The sequence below is a fragment of the Camarhynchus parvulus genome, chromosome 4, assembly GCF_901933205.1.
Source record: "Camarhynchus parvulus chromosome 4, STF_HiC, whole genome shotgun sequence".
NCBI classification, from domain to species: Eukaryota; Metazoa; Chordata; class Aves; order Passeriformes; family Thraupidae; genus Camarhynchus; species Camarhynchus parvulus.
In genome coordinates this window covers 24019280-24040326 of record NC_044574.1, presented here as the reverse complement: position 1 = coordinate 24040326, position 21047 = coordinate 24019280, and the positions used below count along the sequence as shown (strand labels likewise).

At 40.0% G+C, this 21047-nt stretch overlaps 1 protein-coding gene across 1 annotated transcript in view; it reads right to left on the bottom strand.

The window, feature by feature from the left end:
• LIMCH1 (LIM and calponin homology domains 1) overlaps positions 1 to 21047 on the bottom strand; it is a 175784-nt gene that overhangs the window by 31069 nt on the left and 123668 nt on the right. Inside the window, exons 11-20 of the mRNA XM_030948295.1 lie at positions 20292 to 20555; positions 18653 to 18997; positions 17635 to 17964; positions 16844 to 17077; positions 15659 to 15901; positions 14461 to 14496; positions 9775 to 9901; positions 6897 to 7051; positions 6308 to 6707; positions 2826 to 3047 (exon numbers count right to left, since the gene is read on the bottom strand). Coding sequence (XP_030804155.1) covers positions 2826 to 3047; positions 6308 to 6707; positions 6897 to 7051; positions 9775 to 9901; positions 14461 to 14496; positions 15659 to 15901; positions 16844 to 17077; positions 17635 to 17964; positions 18653 to 18997; positions 20292 to 20555 — 2356 coding nt within the window. The remainder of the gene's footprint in view (positions 1 to 2825; positions 3048 to 6307; positions 6708 to 6896; positions 7052 to 9774; positions 9902 to 14460; positions 14497 to 15658; positions 15902 to 16843; positions 17078 to 17634; positions 17965 to 18652; positions 18998 to 20291; positions 20556 to 21047) is intronic.

The following is a 21047-nucleotide window of genomic DNA, read 5'->3' as shown; positions in this document are numbered from 1 at the left end:
TGTAAGCAAGTTTAGAAATGGCTTTGAAAATATGCTTAATTTGAAGCAGTTTTCTCAAGGTAAAAGAGCTTCAGTAATTTCTTCCACTCTAGGCAGCTCTTCTTCATCTCAGCTGCTTTTCTATGCCTGTTTCTGTCATTTTCTCCTCCTCTTCTGGAATGTCAGAAGGGTTAATCATCAGAGAAAACCTACAGCCCTGTTTTCTCCTTGTGGGAGGTGACAGTGGAGGCTTTCAGAAGGCTTCCTTACTTTTAAGAATGTGTAGCTTGGAAGTCCCATTCCTGGAGCAAACATCAAACCTCTTTTTCCCTTCTGGAATGCTGACAGTGACAGCTAGATGCAGTATCCTACTGATCAAGACGTGTCATTTTACAGGGAGTGGAACTAGCCCAGAAGGATCTTATCTTTCCTAATCAGGATTCCCAACCTTCCAGGAGGGGTTAGATCCTTCAGAGAGCAGTTTAGCCTTTCAGGATCTGCAGATGAGGCTGACATGGTTGTGTTAGTTGTCCAAAGTCCAAAGTAAAATAAGTACAGGGAGAAGGCTGAGTGAATTGAGTCCAGTGCCGCTGCCCAGTTCATGCAGATAGGGCCCCAGATCAATCACATCCACATCAAGGTGTCTATAGCAGTGCTTGTCTGTGTCCCAAGACCCACAGTGGAGAACCCAAACATCAGTACCATGTCCCATCTCTGTAACCTTGTATCTAAGCCCTTTCCATCAACAAATGAAGGTTCTCCTGTATGCTTAATAGCTAAGTTACTGCCCATGCCTTAGTCTGAGGCATGGAGACCTGTAAAATTAAAAAGAAGCATCTGGGTAAAGAGAAGCAAACATCCATAAGAAACAGAACCTGAAATCTTAATTTAGGCTGGCCAATTTCATTCCAGCCACAGGCAGATCTCCCTATTTTCTCTCTTATCACATTCAGTGCATTCCACCTGTCTTCCTGTGGAAGATCCACCTCAAAGCATTCTGCTCTCCTTCCTCTGTCCTTGACATGCTTAATACACATACCTTTGCTTGAAACTGAAGTGCCAGGAGTAAATACAATGATTTGCACTACCTACTCACATTGCTGATGGAATTGCGAGGCTAGTGATATAAAATCTGTAGTTAGAGCATGGACACTGTCACTAGCATTATTTTGGTGCACACTCATTCCCTCTTGTAGGCTTCATCATTAAGTGCATTCAAGCTGACAAACCAGGAGCTATTCTGTAAATTTCAAGAGTCACAAGGAATCTGAGCAGTCAGACTCTTCTGCCTCCTTTGCCAGTATCACCACAAGAGCTAAGAATTGGAAGAAGAAACCAGACACAGAAAAATTTGCATTCAGCTGGCCATATCATCCTCAAAGCTGTAGAAAGGGGAGGATGATAGGACATTAAACAGATACAACCACACTCAAGAACTAACAGTGACTTCTGCTGCCGAGGTTCCTCATAACTCTAACTAGGCCTGAAAATCCTTAAAAAGGAGACCTTAATGTTTTCACTTCGCTGCTTTTCGGATTGTCATTGACCTTCTAATCTCCAGCGAGCTGAGGTTCTTCTCTATTCTCCAAACACTCCCATTACCTTCTCTTCTGTAACAGATGCAATGCTTACCTGGCTTTTCCTTCACAGCCAAACTGTTGTGACAGCAGCAGCCTCAGTCCTGCCCTCCCTGCAAATCATTCACTTTTGACTCAATACCAGCTCCCTTGACAGAATCAAGTCTGTGCTCATGGCACACTCCAGTTCCCATGATTGCTGCAGGCTCCATGATTTGGTTGTCCAAATCTAGCTAGAGACTGCCATTAAGCAGGGGAGTAAAACACAAACCCTTTCTCATGAATGAGCCATCACGCCCCAGGACAGATCTCTGCCTGCTCCCTGTTATCCATCTGGCCAATGCCTCCATGAAATCTGAGATGAAAGTAAAAATTATCATACTCCAACTCTCACCACATCTCCAATTCTCTTTATTGTTACACAGGAAAAAATGGTGAGAATTCCCTCTGCTGTCACTTGCTTGCAGCCCTTTTACATGATCTCTTTGCAATCCTCTCCTTCTTTCTTGTTTTGTTTTTACTATCTACTTTTATTACAGTTTTGTAGCATCTAGATGCCTGCTGCGATATGCTCTAGTTTTACTCCTGCCTTTTTCTCTGGGGAAGAGGGGGAGAGAAAGATGAAAAGGTAAAATTAATTTGTTTCTCTGATAAGGCAGTTAAGAAGCATGTTGGCCCCTCTGAGCATTTCAATAGCTTATCCCCTTTTCTAATGTTTCTGAGAGAGGAATGAAAACCAAATGTTCAGAACTGCCAGCACATCCACATCCTCTTTTGAAAACTGAAAACTGAGACTAATTATAATGGCTCACACAGTCCAATTATGTTGCTGATCTAATCAGCTTACATTAGGAGAAGTGCTGAATAAACCTGCACAACGGTTGGGACACTGAATCAATTTCTCCCTGGCCCAGCACATTTAAAGCATGCTTATCAGCGTCATGGCATCTGGAAAATAAAGCCCAAAACAACAACAAAAATGAAAAAGACAAAAAAAAAAAAACCCTCCAAAATCTCCCCCAACCCTGTGGCTGAAAAAAGTTTCTTTTAATTTTACCCTCCTATTTCTCTACCCATATACAAAAGGAAGAAGCCTTTAATTTACAAAGGACTTGGGGTTTTGTTTATAGGTTTTTCTCCTGGTCTGGGCACACCCTTTTGCAATAAGGCAAACAGAGGCACTTGGGTATCATTAGTTAGTGATTAAACACATCATGAGACAGAAAATTGGCACAGAAAGTAAGGCTGGTTTGTTCGTGTTGGTCTTACTGTTGGCTCTTTGTGCACACTCTGAGTGGCAGGCCTCTGTAAACTGAGCTCAACACTTGGGGGGTCCTTCTTCAACTCTACCGGGGTCTTGTCCCCTCTGGCTACGCCATCAAATTTCACAGATCTGGTTGGTGAAGGGGTAAATATTACTGTTGTACATTCTTTATCCTTTTCTTCCGTGCCGTTGACATTTTCTCCATTCATGTTGACTTTTCCATCTACCTGCAGAATACAGTTAAATAAATATGCTGAGACAAGTAGCATTCCAAGGAATTTAGGAAATTAGGAGTTCAATGTGATACTACAATCATTAACACAGTCTGTGTTATCAGCGAGGGATGAAGCCAAGCACATATTTCATTCAACAGGCCAAAACAGAAGAAGACCCTGTGACCCTAGAGGGCTCAGAAACAAAATACAGGCACAAGGAAATAATTTTTCTGGATTTCCTGGTTTCCCACATTCCGTTCTCCCAGTAACATACAGACACCCTTTGTGGGTATCACAGATCAAAGGATGTTTGAAAAAAATCAAATTTTATGTTAAATTTAGACCAAAACTGCTGTGTTTTACATTGCCTTATGCAAGAGCTAAGCAGGTTCTCCAGGACTAATTATGCTGATGAACTGCTTATGTACCTCAATGACCTCACCATAGTATTAGCAGTCTGTACTTTTTTGAAGCACTGTCATGTGAACTTTGAAGGGACAGGAGCAGCAGAGTTCATCTACTTTTTTCTTTATTGTTCATAACAGGAAATCAAGGCACCAGCAAATAAAACTGGCCATTCCACCCTCTCCATAAGGCAATCAAATAGATAGGTGGTTTCCCAAAAAATTACTTTAGGCAATCTCCTTGAAAAGGAGAGTGTGGAAACAGTTTGACTACCTTTTTCTCTAGGGCTAAGCTAGTTTCTTGGTGACCCTATATTCCTGCTAAGGAACTTTTAAGCAAAGAAGAAAGTACAAAATATGCTTTGGCTTCTTCCTCTGAATTGATACAACTTCTTGGCACTTTTACACTGGAATTTCTGAATGGAGGTGGACTCCCTTCAATTTGAAGGGCTCTTTGTAGAAACACACAGGAGAAGTCTTGCTACAGAGAACTCACTGCCCTTCACCTTAAGAGGCCCCATGTGGAGAGAGACCAGGAGAGGACCATGTCTCAGTACCACCACACTGCTCCTGCCTGGCCACAGCACAGATGTTTACAGGCTTGTCAGCAGGCATGAGGAGTAAAGAGGGCTTTGCTACTCTGTGCACAGAGATCCTTCCTTACTTACTGAGTGAACAGCTTGAATAACTCAAGAGTGGCACTCCAACTTAGAATGTATCATCAGTAGCAGGCTGAGGGCAAACTCCTTCCACTGACTTCTTGTACACGTGCATGCAGAGGCTTGTTCTTTATGAGCATGATCAACTAAGAGGCCATCTCTGAGGTGCTGGGCATCCTTAGCTCTGCCAGATGTGCAGGAGGGTGGAGGCAGTTAGCCCTTGCACAATCAGCTCCACCACCTGTTTCACTCCTTCTGAGTGTTTTTCAGATGAAAATGTTCCCTCCCTTTCTACACTGACATTGTCCACTTAACACAGTACCCCTCTTTGGGTTTATTTCCAAACACAAGTGTGAGCAGGAACTGAGCCCCAAGTCTTCTGGGACTGTGTGCTGGATTATCTACTAGAGAGGCAGATTATGAAAGATCTTAAAAATAAAAAGTCCAGGAAAACACTGGCAGGCTGCACCATCCATTTCAGTGTCTCTGTTTAGACTAAGACATCTCTCTATTTATATTAAGGAGGAAAACCAAACGTTCAGATGAACAGGACAGATGCCCTGGCTGAAGAGTTAAACAAACATACTCCTTTCCTTCTCATCTGGAGGAAGCCAACACGTTGTCACCAGAGCCAAGAATCACTGACAGACTGGTGTTTCAAGGGAAAATAATGCTACAACTACATGTGCTAGGGAATAATTCCTACTGAGACAAATCACATTTTTTCACATCATGTGAACAAGATTCAAACAGATTTTTTTGTGGTGGCTCATGGGGCATAGGAGCCTTCAAGAGTTAGTTTCTTCTCACATATGTGAATTATATGTGCAATAACATTATGGTGATACACACACACATCTTGGTCCCCTGACGAAAAAAGTGGCAAGGATCAGAAAAAACCCCAAAGATCCACAATTCACTGATATCTAAAAAGTAAACTCAGGTCATACCAACCAGGGTATAGGAGAAACAGGAATGATCAGCTTCTTGTTTCAACTAGGAATCATGGTGGGGTGTGGTTTCCACAAGAGCTGGGACAGACTTCAATAAATTATACATCACAGCATAATTTTTTCACTAGCTATAAAGAGCTGACTGATTTTTTAGAAAGTAAACAGCCTGAATACACATGGTAGCAGTGCTACTGTGATATCAGCATGGCTTCAGGGACCCTTGAATGCCACTTGCTAAGTATGAGCAATGGCAGACAGGAGGGAACCCAAACTCTAGAGACTGGGGGCACCCATGCCAATAGGCTTCACGCTGTTCACAACATGACTACTATGAGACTTGGGTAAGCTCCAATTTTGGTACAGACACTGTGACCAGCAGATGTTTTCAAACTTGACTTATTCTAGTCTGTCCTTTTTAATACATCCCAGTTCCTTGCTTTCTCCATCATTGGTTCAGTATCTTACTCTCATTCTGCACAACCACCCAGTCAAAAGATACACTCCTCAGATTTCATATTCTGGTTTCAGAATATTGTTTCCAATTCTTCTCCCACAAATCATAGCTGACTTACTCCCAGAAGCCCTGCTTTCATCCAAGTTCTCTTACTTCTTTTACTCCCATAGTCTTTGCATGGTTCTTGAGATCCAATGGAGCCACTCTCCCTCTCTCACCATCAATCTCTAGTTACTCTGCTATCCCAGAACCAATCTGCTTCACTGAACCTCCATGCACAACCTAGATCCTCTCCTTATGCCTGTGAAGCAGATTTCCCCACTTCTCCTTGGTGAGAAGCATGTTTAAGACAGAGCATATCTTTGGGCAAGCTGGCTCTTGGCTCTGAAGGAGTAGGCACACACTTGTTTGGGCATGCCAAAAATCAGACCCCTGACACAAAAGTCAGTTCAGGTCTGGCTTCAAAAATCAGGGCCTCCACACTCTCTGCATTTTGTTCCAAAACAAAAACATGACCACATACTCTTTTCTAAAAACTTTCTGAGGAAACACTTTGCCTTTTTCTTAAATCCCCCCTTTCCCCAAACAAATTTAGCCGGAGTTAAAATGACCAGTGCAAATATTTCAGTCTGAAGAGGTCAAGATTCTAAGAAGACGGGTAAACGTGAAGAAACCACTAAACCAGAAGCAGCACAGAGCATGAAGCTGAATTTTATAATATCAGAATGCTGCCACCATTTTCTATATAATTGCAGGATCTCTTTGCCTCCTGGTTGACTTTGGGGCACATGATGTATCCTACCTTAAAGTTCTTTAAAACTTCCTGTGTATTTTTGGGTTGTGAATAAGGCTTGGGTGTTAGCATAGGCACAGCCTTGGAGACACTTTTGCTGGGAGATGTGCGTCCTGTTGAACTGCTGGGCTCTAGTTCAGTGGTGGGAACAATGGTTGCTTCAATTGTGGCAGTGAATTTTGGAGCAGGAAGTGACTGTTGCCTTAAATATCTCAGAGGATTTGGGTCTTTCAGTGGGGAATTTGGTTCCACTGAATGGCTTCTTTCTAGAATTTTTGGCATCTGCAAACGCTCAAGGACAGCTTCACTGATAGTGAATCTTTCAGTGTACTGCTGGAGGATGCTCTCAGCCTCCTCCTGTGTCTTTGCATTCTTGTATGCCTCATGAAGCTCCCGCTCCCTTCTCTCTCTGCAAGGAAGACAACACAAGAGAAACCATCACATTAACACTGGAAATCACAGCCATTTCCTCTGCTCCATCGACATCCTCCCCTCTCCCTCACTCAGGCCTGCAGGCATGGCTGCCCACAGTTACCTATCACCTATGGAGCACACAGCATTTTCAGACATGCCACTACACTCCAGTAAAACAACTTACTTCTCCTCCACGATTTCTCGGTAGGTTTTGATGCTTTTCCTGCGCTCATTCGTTCCCTCTCCAGCCAATAACCTCTCCATTTTCTTTCTCTCAGCTTCCTTTTTAATCAAATCCTGTGAAGCGCTCCTTCGACGACTCTTCCACCGAGCCAGGTCCTGTGACAGAAGGAAGGCACCTGAATGCAGAGCTGCAAATAACTAAAAAGTGGCCACAGGTAACAATGAACCCAACCAGCCGGCTGCAATACTTGTTCTTGCCTGTGCAATAGGCTCCCATCACCTGCAGGCAGCATTGTTTATTTCAATGACAAAAGGAAATCATGCCATAAATGAAGATGTTGCCTGAATTTTCTGCTGATAGCAAGATACAGTAAAGATTTCATTGCTTCACTGCTTACTTTGCTTTTGGAAAGACATTTGGCCTAAAAGGACCAGTCAGGACATTCATTTTCACTTGGACCAAGACTAGGGACAAAATCCAATCCTCCAGGAAAATTAAGTTAAAAAATTATGTTTGGTGAAGAATTTTAATAATCAGACATATGGGAAGCAAGGGTTCATTGGGGGAATGGATGTTGTTTCACCATGAGCTACAGCTTCACTGTCTGCCTTGGAGAGTTTATAGTTCCAACTTTGGCCATGCAAGCTACATGCAATATGGTTGACCCATGATGTTGGGGTTTTTTGATAGAAAAATCCAATGCAGCATCCAAACTGAAATTCTTCATCATGGCCGCCCTGCACTATTTTGGATCCAGATGTGAGCAAGAGAGATTAGGGAGTGATGCGGCTCATATCTGGCTAGTGTGAGGGGTGACAGTGTAAAAAGTCTATGGTTTGTATCCAGCTACATAGAGATGTCCTTGTTGAAGTAACAATCTCAGTCTTTTTGGCCTCTGATTGCCTGAAATTGTGCTGAAGATTGTCTGAATCTGGTTCTCTGCCTTTTCTGAAAAACTGGCCTGGTACTAAACCAGAGAGTCACAGGAGATACCTGTTATGGGCCCCTGAGATGCCTTGCATCCTTTATGAATTCACAAATCCTGGAGGATACAGAAGTAAGGTCTTTTTCACAGTACAAGTATTACAGTAAAGAAGTTTTCTGAACTGTAAAATTTCTTTGCAGCCAACTAGCAAAGGAGCACAATTTTACATGTAAAAAGTAATCATTGCAGAACTTCTGCAAAGAAAAAAATAACTTCTTAGGAAACTGGAAGGGAACATTTATCATTAACTTTTCCACATCAGGAGATTGGTATACAGATTGTATTTCATGCACTCTAACAACTTTTGGTTTTAATAAAACCCAGATATTCATAACACATACTCAATTCAAAGGCTATTTCATTAATTACATGGCTTCCCAAATATTTTAATTGCATTTTTATTGGTAAACAGCAGAAGGTACTGCAAGCTTTTAATTTAGCTTAAAACCACAATTTATTGATTTTACACTAAAGGGAATGTTCATTAAAGTGCTTCTTCACATGACCTACATATATCAGTCTATAATCCCCTTCATAAAACACAGGCCTATCATTTTCTTCAGTTACTAATTACTGTCATTGAAGTACCAAAGCATTTCTTTATTCAGCTTCTTCCACTGTTGTCTATTGTTGGGAAATTAGTTTTTTATTAGCAAATTTTCTAACATAAGCCCTCCTTCTCTTTTCATAATTAAAAACCAGACATGTTTATCGTTTCCAGTTCTGATGCTTTAGAATAACAATAATTTTAAAACCCCTTGAAATTGTTAATTGTTGGCAAATTCACAGCATGGGCATCTAAAATATCAGAGCATGACACGTCTCTATAAAGCCCTCAGAATGCCAAGGATGTTTTAATAAAGGAATATTCAGTACCTCTTAAGAACTTTTAGTTCATGGTAGAAGGTGCTAAAGGCCTGGAAAATGTAAGAACTTTAGCTCAGAGGATTTTCAATTCTACAGCAGAGTTCTCAAACTTCTTGAATGCCTTTGGATTTATTCTTATCTCTGCTGGGAAAGTACAGCTTCCCACACGTAAAGACCTTTCAGCTCAAGTCCTTCATTGTTCTACTATAAAAAGTCACTTAGCTGTATATACAACTTGTTTTTAACTTTTCCTTAAATTTTCTACCAAAAACCTCTCTGAGGTGTTTCACAGAAGCTTTCCTTGTAATGAGAAACTACCATACTTGAAGAGATGTGTTTTATTGTGTTTTGGGTTTTTTTTTTTTTAATTAAAAAATATCCCAAATTCCTTATTTAAAATCAGTCTTTAGGAACGAACAGAACTGAAACTAAAACTCCTTATACTAACTTACCTGCAGATTATTTTTTTCTGTCCTTGCTAATTTGCTGCAGACAATGCCAAATGCTTGGACAGCTTAACAAAACACATCAAGGAAAGAGGGTTTGGAAAGGCCTTGAAAACCAAGTTGGGTGTACCTAACATGAAGTGGTATTTGTTTGCTTGGACAAGGTGGAAAACATTAACATTTTCTGTATCTATGCAAATTTGTTAAAGAAAAGGCTGACCTATTTATCCTCTGTCCTACTTAGTCTTGTATTTGTCACTTTGGACATGGACTAATTAGGAAAGTTAGAGAAGTCAGCAGTTAGAAGTTGTTCTTCCATTCTTTTACCTAATCACAGTTTCTTTACATTTAAAAAGCAAAATACCTGGTGAACAGGCAGAGGGACTAGAAGATCTTGTATCCTTTGATTTACAACAAATTATAAACTTCTATGGTTTTAGCAACAATCCACTGAGGAAAAAAACAACCTCTCGTTATTATTTTAAGCACTTGACAGCAAGTGCAGATTTGGCAGGTTGTCCTGTTTTTGTGTATCTGGCCTCAGTGCCTGCCAGCATTGCAGACAATGTTGTGTACTCACATCTTGCCATCTGGTCTCATCCTCTTTCAGCTGGTTGTGTACACTCTGCAGCTTCTCATGGCGAGCTTTGCTATGAGGCTGAGCCACAGCTTCTTCTTCACATCTCATGTCAAACATACTCATACTCCTAAACAAGGGAAAAATAACAACAGGCCCAGTCTTACTTAGAGGCTTATATTCCTTCAGCTTGTAAGAGCTGAAGCCACATGAGGGTGCTACAGCAGAATCAGACACCTGCTCTGTTACAAAGCTCCCAAAAGCAGCAGTCCCCAAGTCGGGCTTGTTAGCATCCCTAAGGTTCCCACACAGCACTTCAGGCATTACACTCCTCAACTTCCCATTTTGTTAGTCAACCACAACTTTATATCTCACTAAGAAGCACTACTAACTTTACACTTCCATCAATAGCTCTTAATAAAATCATTCTATTGTTCAGAACATTTTACTTTCTGAAGATTTGTGCCCAATGGGTTTTCAAGATCACTTTGATTAACACCACAGAAAGAATTTTCCATTTCAGGGTAAAAGAAGGCTTGAGAAGTACATCAGGGACAGCATGGCCAGCTAAATGCTTTTGCTACAAACTCAGAGAAGTACACTCAGTTCAAATGGCATGGTACTTTTTCCCTTCCCCTTTCCTCCCCTCTCTGCCTTGAAGAAATCCAAAGCTACCAGCACGAACTTATTAATACAGCTAACCTAACAAGGAAAAGATGACGTCCAGGACAAAAAAGAAGTTTTTTGCTATTTATGTCTCTGACCTTTGGAGAGTTAAAGGAAAAAAAAAGGTTTGACGTTATGCATCTCTTTATATTATATAAAGATTTTCACACAAAGATAACATGCTTACCACTCCACCTCTACTACTTATTATTAGTAAAACATGACCTCAGTTGTGCCATTCAAAGCAAAAAAAAACTGTAAAGAAAGCCATGCAGTTCCACATGAAGTGATTTCACAGCAGTCCTCAAATGATTACCTGCAGCTTTACGTGAGCCAATGAGCCAACTAGCAGGAGAAGCATCCAATGAAGATAAAATTGTGGGCAACTGTGTCCACAGTATTCAAAGTGAATACTCACGGAAAGCTGTGCATATATTTATGAGCCAGCATCTGTATTCAGGCAAGCAAAGATGGGAATGCCACTCTCAAGAAAACATCTGAAAGGTCTGGACAGTGTATGGAAAAGGACGTGCACAGATTCCATCCTGCTAAGTAGGTATTTACTCAGAAATGAAGGACAGAATAAACATCCTATTGCCTTTAAGCATGAACAGTGAAGTTAACATATTACTGTGCTTCACCCCTTAAACAGAGTGCTGAGGGTTACACTAATTCGGGTTTTTCTCTGGGTAGCTTAACAGTTGCATTGCCCAGCATTGGATTGGAACACTCCTAAATAACAAAACCTAAAGGGATGGCAAGTGTTGTTGTTTTTTAAAACTTAAATATGAGTCGTATTTGGCAGACTGGTGAGGTAGGTTGGGACATGCACAACTCACAATAAAGTCACTCTTATAGGGTTTATTCCAGTTTAAGAGTTTTTGAAACACACTAAGAAAGCCTTTAGTGCTCAGTATTTGATACCTTGTGCCTACTGGGTCAAACTGGTAGTGTAGCTCTTCTCTCGTGTCAAACACTTGTTCATTCACACGCAGTAGGAGGAAAGGTAAGACCTGAAATGGTGGTTACTGGTCCTAGTAGAGCATAAGTACACACTCTCTGCCATTTGGGATGGAACAATCTTGCCTATCTAGAAGGAATACCTGGCTTTCCTAATATAAGTCTAATGTCTGTTCCCTGAATTCATACAGGTCTCACAGGGTGCACAAAGACAGCAACAAGTTTTATAACTATTAACAATGCAGTAAAAAAGGTTCTCTGGAAAAGCCTTTAGCCTTGGCCAGGAGTCAAACTATACACTACAGCCCCACATGCACCTCCTACTTCAGCAGTCACCTTCTGCTGCTGGGCCTTCATTGTCATGGATAAGCAACTGGGTGGGTTCAAACTTCAACTCTGCAGCAACATCTTATTCCACAACAGCATCTTCCCAAGACTACAGTCTGAAGGAGTCCCACCTCAAAGCACTGTGCTCCACTCTGACCAATATGTAGTAATCACTAAGGAGAAAAACCTCCTTTCCTGAGTACATGGACAAGGCCAACTGAAAGGTCTACACCAACTGCTCTGACAAGTTCATCTTTAGAAAAGAATCAGAGGCCAAAACTCTGAGCTTCTAGCCAAAGACACTTTTCACTGTGAGTCCCACATAATTTCATCCTACTTCTGTCTTGTACAATCTACAAATAGCTCCAGACAATCACTAACACCTCCATGAACAGAACTAGATTTACTGCTCCCTTCAAATACATGTGGGGCCAGCAGGCACACAGCACACAAGTAGATAGGGAATATGTAACTGGACCAAATTCAAGTTCATTAACTTTCTGCCATTAGCACAGCTCCAAAGATTGTATACAAACTCTGTCCTGAAGCCAGAGGCCTTTCTGCTGACCTGTGTACCAGACCTGCTGTTCTAACAATCATCTGGGAAAAAGCACTGTGCAGACCAACAGTGTATTTGGGATGTTGGGATTTTCAAGCTACATTGCTTTATTATTACAAATTACGGTTGTTCCTGTCAGCGATACCATGCAACAATTTCTTTTTTTTAACAGGTCTAAATAAATTTTTAATTTAAAAAATCCAAAGGACTTCAATGTTTAGATTAATTAATTTAAAAGTGAGAGATAAGGCAAAAAAACCTTCTTATGAGAATATGTTACAATCCTTATGTAAGGCATTTATTATGTGTCTGCATTACCATTTTACAGTCATACTAAGAATTAAGAAACTCCAACAAAACATAAAAAGGGACAGACTGGCTCAAAATTAGACTAGTAAAGAAATACTCAAAAATTTCAGCTCACTATGAGCCTAAACTCACATAGAACTATCACAGTACCACAAGAATTCTCTCTCTTCAGGAGATGGGAATGGGCCTGGTCAGCAGCAACACAATAAGTATTGTCTTTTCTGGACACTAAGACAGACCAGGGCTGATGACAATATCTAGTTTTTCTCTAACTAGCAAAGGGAACTTTGCCAGTCTAATAAAAGAGTCCTTAGTGTTGCTGCTGGAATAAAGAGCATCTAGTCTAAGACTGAATTCAAGTTACAGTTTTCAATGGGGACTTGACAAACATTTAAAAAGTATTTTAAATGTCAGTTCAATTTATTTTTCCTGCTTGACAGCCAAGTTTTATTAGAGTCTTCATAAATACTTTGTCTTCAGAAGGGAAAACACAGTCTTACTTTTTATAAAAACTTAAAAGCCAGTATAGGAAAACAGTTGCTCTGTAAACTGTAGCACATCTGGAAAGGACGACAATGAGGTTTGAATATTAATAGTTTTGCCTTTTAAAACAAAATAAGAATAGGTATAGAATAAGCAATATGATTTATTTATCGTTGCTACTCTCACATTATAACACCAAGGCCATTGCAATGCCTGTTTGAAGGCATCTCCATGTACCTTCTCTGATGATTGCATTTAATACAGACATACAGAGATGAAAAATTCAATCATAAAGCAGGCTTTCTTAAATAGCTGGAATGTCCCCATTGTTAAGTATAACACTTCTATGTTATATTGCTCTTCTTATCTCACCCTTCATTTGACTGGACAGATTCCTGCTGCTTGAAAATGATCATGCTTACTCTGTAGTCAGAGAACAAAGGCTTTGCTTAGCATAAAGGTATTAATGAACTTGTAAAGAACACTCAGGCCATGATTCTAAGCTTTATCATTAGAGGAAAGGGTGAAAAATTGCATATGAGTCACTGTGTATAGTCATTATAAAACCCCCACAACTCTCCATACTGTTTATATTTTGGGATTTAATCTGGGACACAGACAAGGTCATGTGCATTTCTGTGAACAGAAGGACGTTGATATTATTGTGTGTGTAGTTTCCAACTATTTCTCTTCTAAATAGCTAACACTTCCAAAGAGCTTTCCAAATGACATTGCATCCTATTCCACACTAAAGTTTGTATGCATACATGAACAATTAAAATTTTTGAGTGTAATAAATGTCAGTTCTACTCCTTCTATGAAAAGTGATGCATCAAGGTGAAGAACTTAAAAATTGAAATTTAGTACATTATTAAATTAAACATAACTTGGAAGGGATTGAATATAAAGTTTTAAAAAGAGAATAAAGGCTCAGCTAAAGATGTATCGTCCTGGTAATTATTCTGAAGATTGCAATGATATTATTTTGCTTTGGGCTTTCTTATTTCTTCCTGTTCTTCCTCATACTTCATTTTTTTCTTCAACACACAGATTCACCCAACTCTCTTTAGTAGCTGACTAGAGGCAATGGAAAGTCAGAAGAAATCCAAGACAAAATAAAAGAAAAAAAGAGGAAACAATACTTTAAGCAACAGCTGGACATTAGTATTACGCTTAGTTTTTAAGGACTTTTATATAGAAATTATTTTTAACTGCAATGTAAGCCATATCGCATTCCATTTTTCAGTGCTGTCTGAAAAATTTATTTGCCAAAACACTGCAAAATAATAATGATGCATCAACTGCATTTTTAATTAGTAGAAAGATGGGAAAGCATGCAGTGTAAGTTGTTTAAAACAGAATCTTGTGAACACAAGACAACTTACTCTGCGTCATCAGACACAGCAGTTCTGGGGCCGAATCTACAAGACCAAATATAAAATTAGATTGTGGATAAATACATTAAGTAGCAATTGCAACTGGACCCGTATAATGTGCACAACTGTCACTTCTACTAGTAAAGCTGACTAAAATAGAACCATACTGTTCAGGGATTATGTATTCATCAAACAAGACTTACCTGACCATCCTGAGGTCAAACTACATGAGAACACCACCCATCCCTCCTTAAACACATACGTATGCCCCACATAATAAAAATCTGCTGAAGTATACCTAAAATGTGTATAGAAAATAGTTCATAAAAATAGACAATGTCTTGGCATTTATATTGTGCCATACATGCAATGAATGGAGACAAAAATTAACAGTTACATTCCACAGCAGTGCTTAGTACCACTATAACTGAAGCATGAAAGAGACAAATACTGTAGTCAGAAAGTGAGTCACAGGATTTCCTTTTTCCTTTCGTAGGTCTTGCTTTTGTGTTTGGGGATTTCTTTGGTGTTTTTGTTTATTTTATTTTTAGTTGGTTTTGTTTATCTTTTGTGCATTTGTTTTGTTGTTGTTTTTGTTTGGGTGCGGGTTTTTTTGTTTGTTTTTTTTTTTTTTTGTTTGGTTGGCTGGTTGGTTGGTTGGCTTGGAGTTTTTTATTGTATTGTTTGCTTTTTGGTTTGTTTTTTTTGTTAGTTGGTTTTGGTTTTCTTTCCTCAGGGTGGGGAGTATAGCTGAAAAAAGTTACCGGTAATACACAAACAAGCAGCATTCACTACAATTGTAGTTTTCTTTAGAGCTATGCAAACCATATATACATATATATATGGAATTTATCATAAAAGAGCATCATTTGCAAAAGTCAATACTACAACATTAATCATGGGAGAAATAGAATCAGCATGTCTCAATAAGCAGAGTACATTTTAGCATCTCCTCTACATAAACTTTTCTTGCAATTCAACATATATACGGTAATCAAACATTCCTTTCACTTAGCTTTCAATTAAATATTTTTAAAAAATCAAAATAAAATGCATTACACAACTATAATTCTTGTTTCTAAAATGTGTATTACTGACATACAGTGTTGTAGTCTGGATTGAAAACACACCAGGCAATGCACAATCTGAACTCTGAAGTGTGCACACAGGGGTCTGCAAGCTGCGTGATTCACACCAGAAAGCTCACGTTTGCAGATGCTCATCCTTGGATGAAAGTGTTTCCATTTTGTTTTTCTCAGGAACCTCCTGAAGCTTAGATGTTTGACCAAGGTGGACTTCACTGTTGCCATCTTCAGCCACTTGGGCAGTACTAATAACCTCATCTTCTCCTTTAGGTGGGAGACTGTCCTGCCCTTGCTGCTGTTCTTGTGGTGGTTCTATTGCAGGTTTTCCAGAGCTATTAGTGTAGACTTGTGGACACTTTTCAGGCCTGAGTGAGCCAAAGGCAGTAGTGTAAAGGGATGTATTAAGCAATACTTCAAAAATCACACATACATAATGAAAAGCATAACTATAAGTTAACAAAAACCAGCCCCTACAAACCCAAATAGCTGACACAGGACAAGCTAAGTGAGGCAGGAACAAAATCCATAATTTTAAGAGTCAAATTCTTGTAGCATGTTTTAAGTCAGAAAATAAACTGTCCAGAACACCACTGAAAATAAAAGTATTAAGTCTTTTCAACACCAAGCCACTGTTGAATCCTATGGTAGATGACAGGTTTGTTTTCTCCTGGCTGAGATGAAAGCCAGTATTTCATCCATGTCTGTACATGCATATCCTTCTCCTCAAGTACTCTGAAGAGGCTGATGAGTAAGAATTTTTCCGTTCTTGCTTGCATGTGGTTCAACCACCAAATGATAACTCTGTTATCATTCATCATGAGCTTCAACACACACACAGCCTCAAACATCTGAACAAAGGTGCTTAGAAGGACATTGAGCATTATTATCAGGAAGAATCTCAGGACCTAAAGGTTTCCTCTTAGGAAGTCACTGGCACTAGTTAAGCCATAGACAATCATCTAACCTACTACATCCAGCATCTCCATTTCTAGCTGGAAACATTTGTAATGATTACCTCATATTTAACCAGAAACCTTTACAAATGTAATGCAAGTGTAATTGCTACACAGATCTCCTTCCACACGTTGTTAGAATTTTGCATCTGGTAAGAACTCTGGTCCGAGTCTCCACATGAGTTTTCTAAAAGGGCTAGAAACCTTCAACTGCCTTCTACTGAGCAGAAAGAATTAGCAGAGAACTGAGGACAAGCATAGCTGGGCCACCAGCAAATCTTCCTGATAAAGAGATCTTGACAAACAGCCCACAGGTCTAGCTAAAAGGGACAGAGAAAAACACCATTTTCTTACCTCGTGGTTTTCTTCTCAAGTTCTGTAGCAGTGCCCTGTTTATTCTGCTGCTGTGAAAATGGCATGGGAAGGAACTGCTTAACACTGGGCCCAGGCTGTTTAAGAAAAGCTCCAGTTCTTCTGGCTAACATGTCATCTCTTTGAGGGTCTGGAAATTTCATTTTGTTTTCTGTTCCATCACTCTGCAGCTGAGGAATTTCAGGCTGTTCTTGGCTCTCTTCTTGTGTGACAGTACTGCTCAGAGAGACAAGTGACACTGTTCCATGAAAATGCTCACTTGCACAGCAAGTGGCTGCTCAGGCAATGTGAGGTACTGTTACTCAAAACAAAGCTGAGTATGATGGACAACTAGACAAACCAGGCATCTTTAGCCACAGCACAAGGAGTAAGAGGAAATTACGTTGAACCCCATACTTATGTAGGTGATTTGTTAGAAGTTGGGAATTGCATACAAATCTATGCAATGACCTATTCACTTGGGAGCTGGCATAAAAATCCAGACAAAGCACTACGGTTTGCAACAGAAATCCCCCCCAAAACATGAAAGACTATTTTCATGCTGAACAGCAATTAGCAACTGAAGTACTTAAATATTATTAAAGAAAACAGGCTGTTTTATATTCATAGGATACATTCTTGTAAGTAATTTTACAAAACAAAACACCATGCCATGATGATTGAGTAAAACACATCTTTAAAGCCCATGTGAAGAATGGGACAACACTGCTGACTGATCCAAGCTAACACCACACACAAACCAGGCTCAGAGAGATCTGCTTCTATTCTCTGACCTTTCTCTTTCCTGTAGAGTCTTCAAATCCTTTTCACGAGCTACAGCCTCCTCTTGCTGCTGCTGCTGCAGCAGATAAGGAGCTACTGACAGGGGAGGACAATTTATGGGAATGGAGCTTGTGGTACGCCTCGGAAAAGTTCCCATCCTTCTAACCAACATATCATCTCTCTCAATATCTGGTAAATTCCTGTCACATTCTTCCTTGGCACTTTCTTGCTGTTTGTTCAAACTCCATGGGGTTTGTTCCTCAGAGATGACATCAGAAGCTGGTACAGGAGATGGAGTTCTCCTGCAAGAGTCATCTGTACCTGACTTGACTCCTCCCTCACTAGTGATGAGAATGAGAGGAAGGGTGACACAGACAAAATGTTCTCAGGTGAAATGAAAGGTAAGAAAAGGAGTAATCTAATTCAGTTTGCAAATGTTTTATAAACACACAAACTTAGCTGAATAAATTGCTTGCTAAAAGCATTCATTAAAAGTTCTTGCTGCAGCCACAGACTAAGTGATCAAAGAAATGCCAAAGAAATATAAGATCTGTTAATGTGTTAATGACCCAGACAATTCTTCTCCAGATAAATGCCAGAAACAGAGAGCAGCAGTACACTATCTTCAAAAAGAAAGTAAATCCATTAGGTTTGAAAAAAACCTTTTTTGAAGATCAGTAAGGCCAGCAAGCTGAACGACAAATTCCTAATGTGCTGAAAGCAGGCAGAACAAAGCTGCTTGAATTGAAGCAGTAGAAAAACCAGGAATGAGAGCTCAGCCTCTGAGATACCAGTGACTTCACTGCCCATCAGAGATTTTGAGCAAGCGTTCGCAAGACCTGTGCACAGCGTTTTGCGCCATTCTAAATGTGTTAAGATACTCTGAAGACATCAGATGTCTTCTGAACAAGGCCGTGTGCATAAACAGCTCTTGGGTTTATGCTGCAGTTCACTCCCATGCAGATCAGCATCTGGCAAGAACAGGTTTCATTTACAGCTCAGTAGCACTTCCTAAACCACACCAAATACCTGGACTCATTTTCTGGCTCAGATACTTCACTGCTGTATTCAGCCAACCCAAGACTGACAGCAGTGGTTAAAGGAGAGCTTTCAACACCAGAGAGACTTTCCACACCGTCTTTCTTGCTTTCCTCTTCTGTTCCACTCTTGGATGAAGCTCTGCCAATAACAAGCTTGTCCCATTTCTGTTGATCAATCTCAGTTACTGGCCCAAAATGCACAAACTTCTGCTTGGGGCTACCAGCCTTTCTGTTTGCTCTGGTTTTGCGGACAGCAAAATCATCATGGGCTACTGCTTTCACCGTGGTGTCAGTTGGCGGCAGAGTGTTGCTGGAGCATCTGAAATCTTCTTCACTGGTGATAATGAGTAATAAAAGAATGTCCCCAACATGAGACCCTCAGAATAAAACAAATTAAATGCTCCTAAGGTTTTGAAGGAGTTTTATTTTAAAATTCAAGGACACAGGTATAAACAGCTGTGGCATACTGAGTTCCAAATGACATATGAAATGCAAAGATACTGCAGACCTGTGGGGAACACTTGGGGAGTACATCCATGGAAGCACTTCCTAAGGGCAAGGAATGTAGCATATGGCCTGTTCCAAATTCAGTTCTTCACCCTAACAAAGCCACAGTTTCCTTATCTGCTCACGCATACCCAGACCCCACATATATGTGATTGTATGGCACTAGAACACACTTTGGCACGAGGGAGTTACAGTGGCATGGGAGCACTAGCAAGGGCACTTACCCTAAACCAAGCAGACTGAATCCTGATTTTAATAAATCACCTCAAAAGTAACAGAGAGATTGCTAATATCTTCAGGATGAAAGATTGATTGAGTTTTGATTTATTTGAGCTAAAATTATGTACAATAACTACATTGTTAGAAGAATGCCAGAACAGACAGCCATCTTTAATTGCAAAATGGCATGCACCTAAACAGGAAAGCTAGGAGTTGTTATCCTTCCCTACTGGAGTCACAAATCACCTGCCTATGTTACAGACCATCTCCACAGGGAAACAGCTTAGAATAACTGCTTTATACTGGCTCCCTTTGTTGGAGTTTTGTTAACAACAAGAGCATACAAACACCATACAGTGAGGCTCCTGAAAGCTCTGCTGCAATGAGAAACAGTGGTGGTGTATTTGCACAGCACTGGAGTACAATGTTGTGCTGATGTATCAGCTCGGGTCTCAAAAGAGCACAGAGACATTAATGCAAAGATGCTGATCCTCAGGTAATAGTCCCAAGGTATAGAACACCCTGAATCATGAAGACAGCTTGGTAAGGAGCAATGTAGTTGCTAGTGTATTAGCAGTACCACTTGGAAATTTGTGCTGTTCAAGCAGCTTCAAAGCAAATTCAGCCAATGACAGAGGGACCTTCCTGATATTGTACAAGAAAAGTGACTGTGAAACTACTACAGTGTTCTAAATGATGGACACTCTTTCATTTCATGACAGATAGCATATCTGTACAGATTTTTGGACTTCTCCTGAAAATGGAAATAGTTGTCAACAAGGCAGTCAATGGTTGTCAGCAAGGCATTCTTCAAGTTTAAAGTCACAAGCACACACAGCAGGTTGTGGCAAACTAAACATGCTTCCCAGCCTGGCAATCCTGCCCACAAGCAGAAACCATACCTGGGCTCCCCTGACAGTTTCAATCTTTTCCAGGTCTCCAGATCTGCTTTTGTTATAGAGGCATTGACAAAAAGCACATCTTCTTGTAGCTGAGGAAGGATGCTCTGAGATTGCATCAATTTCCGTTTTACCAAATCATCTCTCTCATTATCAAGCTCTTTCACCTGCTGTTCCTCCTCTGACTCAGTCTTCTCATTTTGTAGAAGTGGGTTCTCTTTGCTTGTAACTGTTTGCCTTACTGATGTCATGTGCACCCGTCTTCTTCTAATTCAATGCACATTCCAGTTCAGCAAGGAAAGATATTTTGAGGAAGCAATTATAAATCAATGTCAAAAGAAGAGGTTCAGAGCTCAAGAAGATAAAAGTGAATTTATAATATTAGTTTCGCATTAATTTTAGGAAGTAAACATGGAATGAATCATTTGAAGTTCAAACCTCTCAGCTGTGCTACCCCATTCATGCACTACTGAGACTACTTCTTCATGTGAACTTCTATTCCCAGCTCAAGTATGAAAAATGTTTATGTTATTACTAAATTAAGCACTTCTGCAATAAGCTTTCTCTTAAATAGTTACAAATAACTTATTTGAATATTATTCACACAGCAAATTCAGGTTTTGCTCCCAAACATACTACTCAATTTCTTTGATCTTAAGAGTCATGTCAATAGCATTGAACGATTCAAATTTTGTTAGGTGCTCCTCAGATGTCCTGTCAAACTAGTCATTAGAAAATGTTAATATAATCAAATTACCA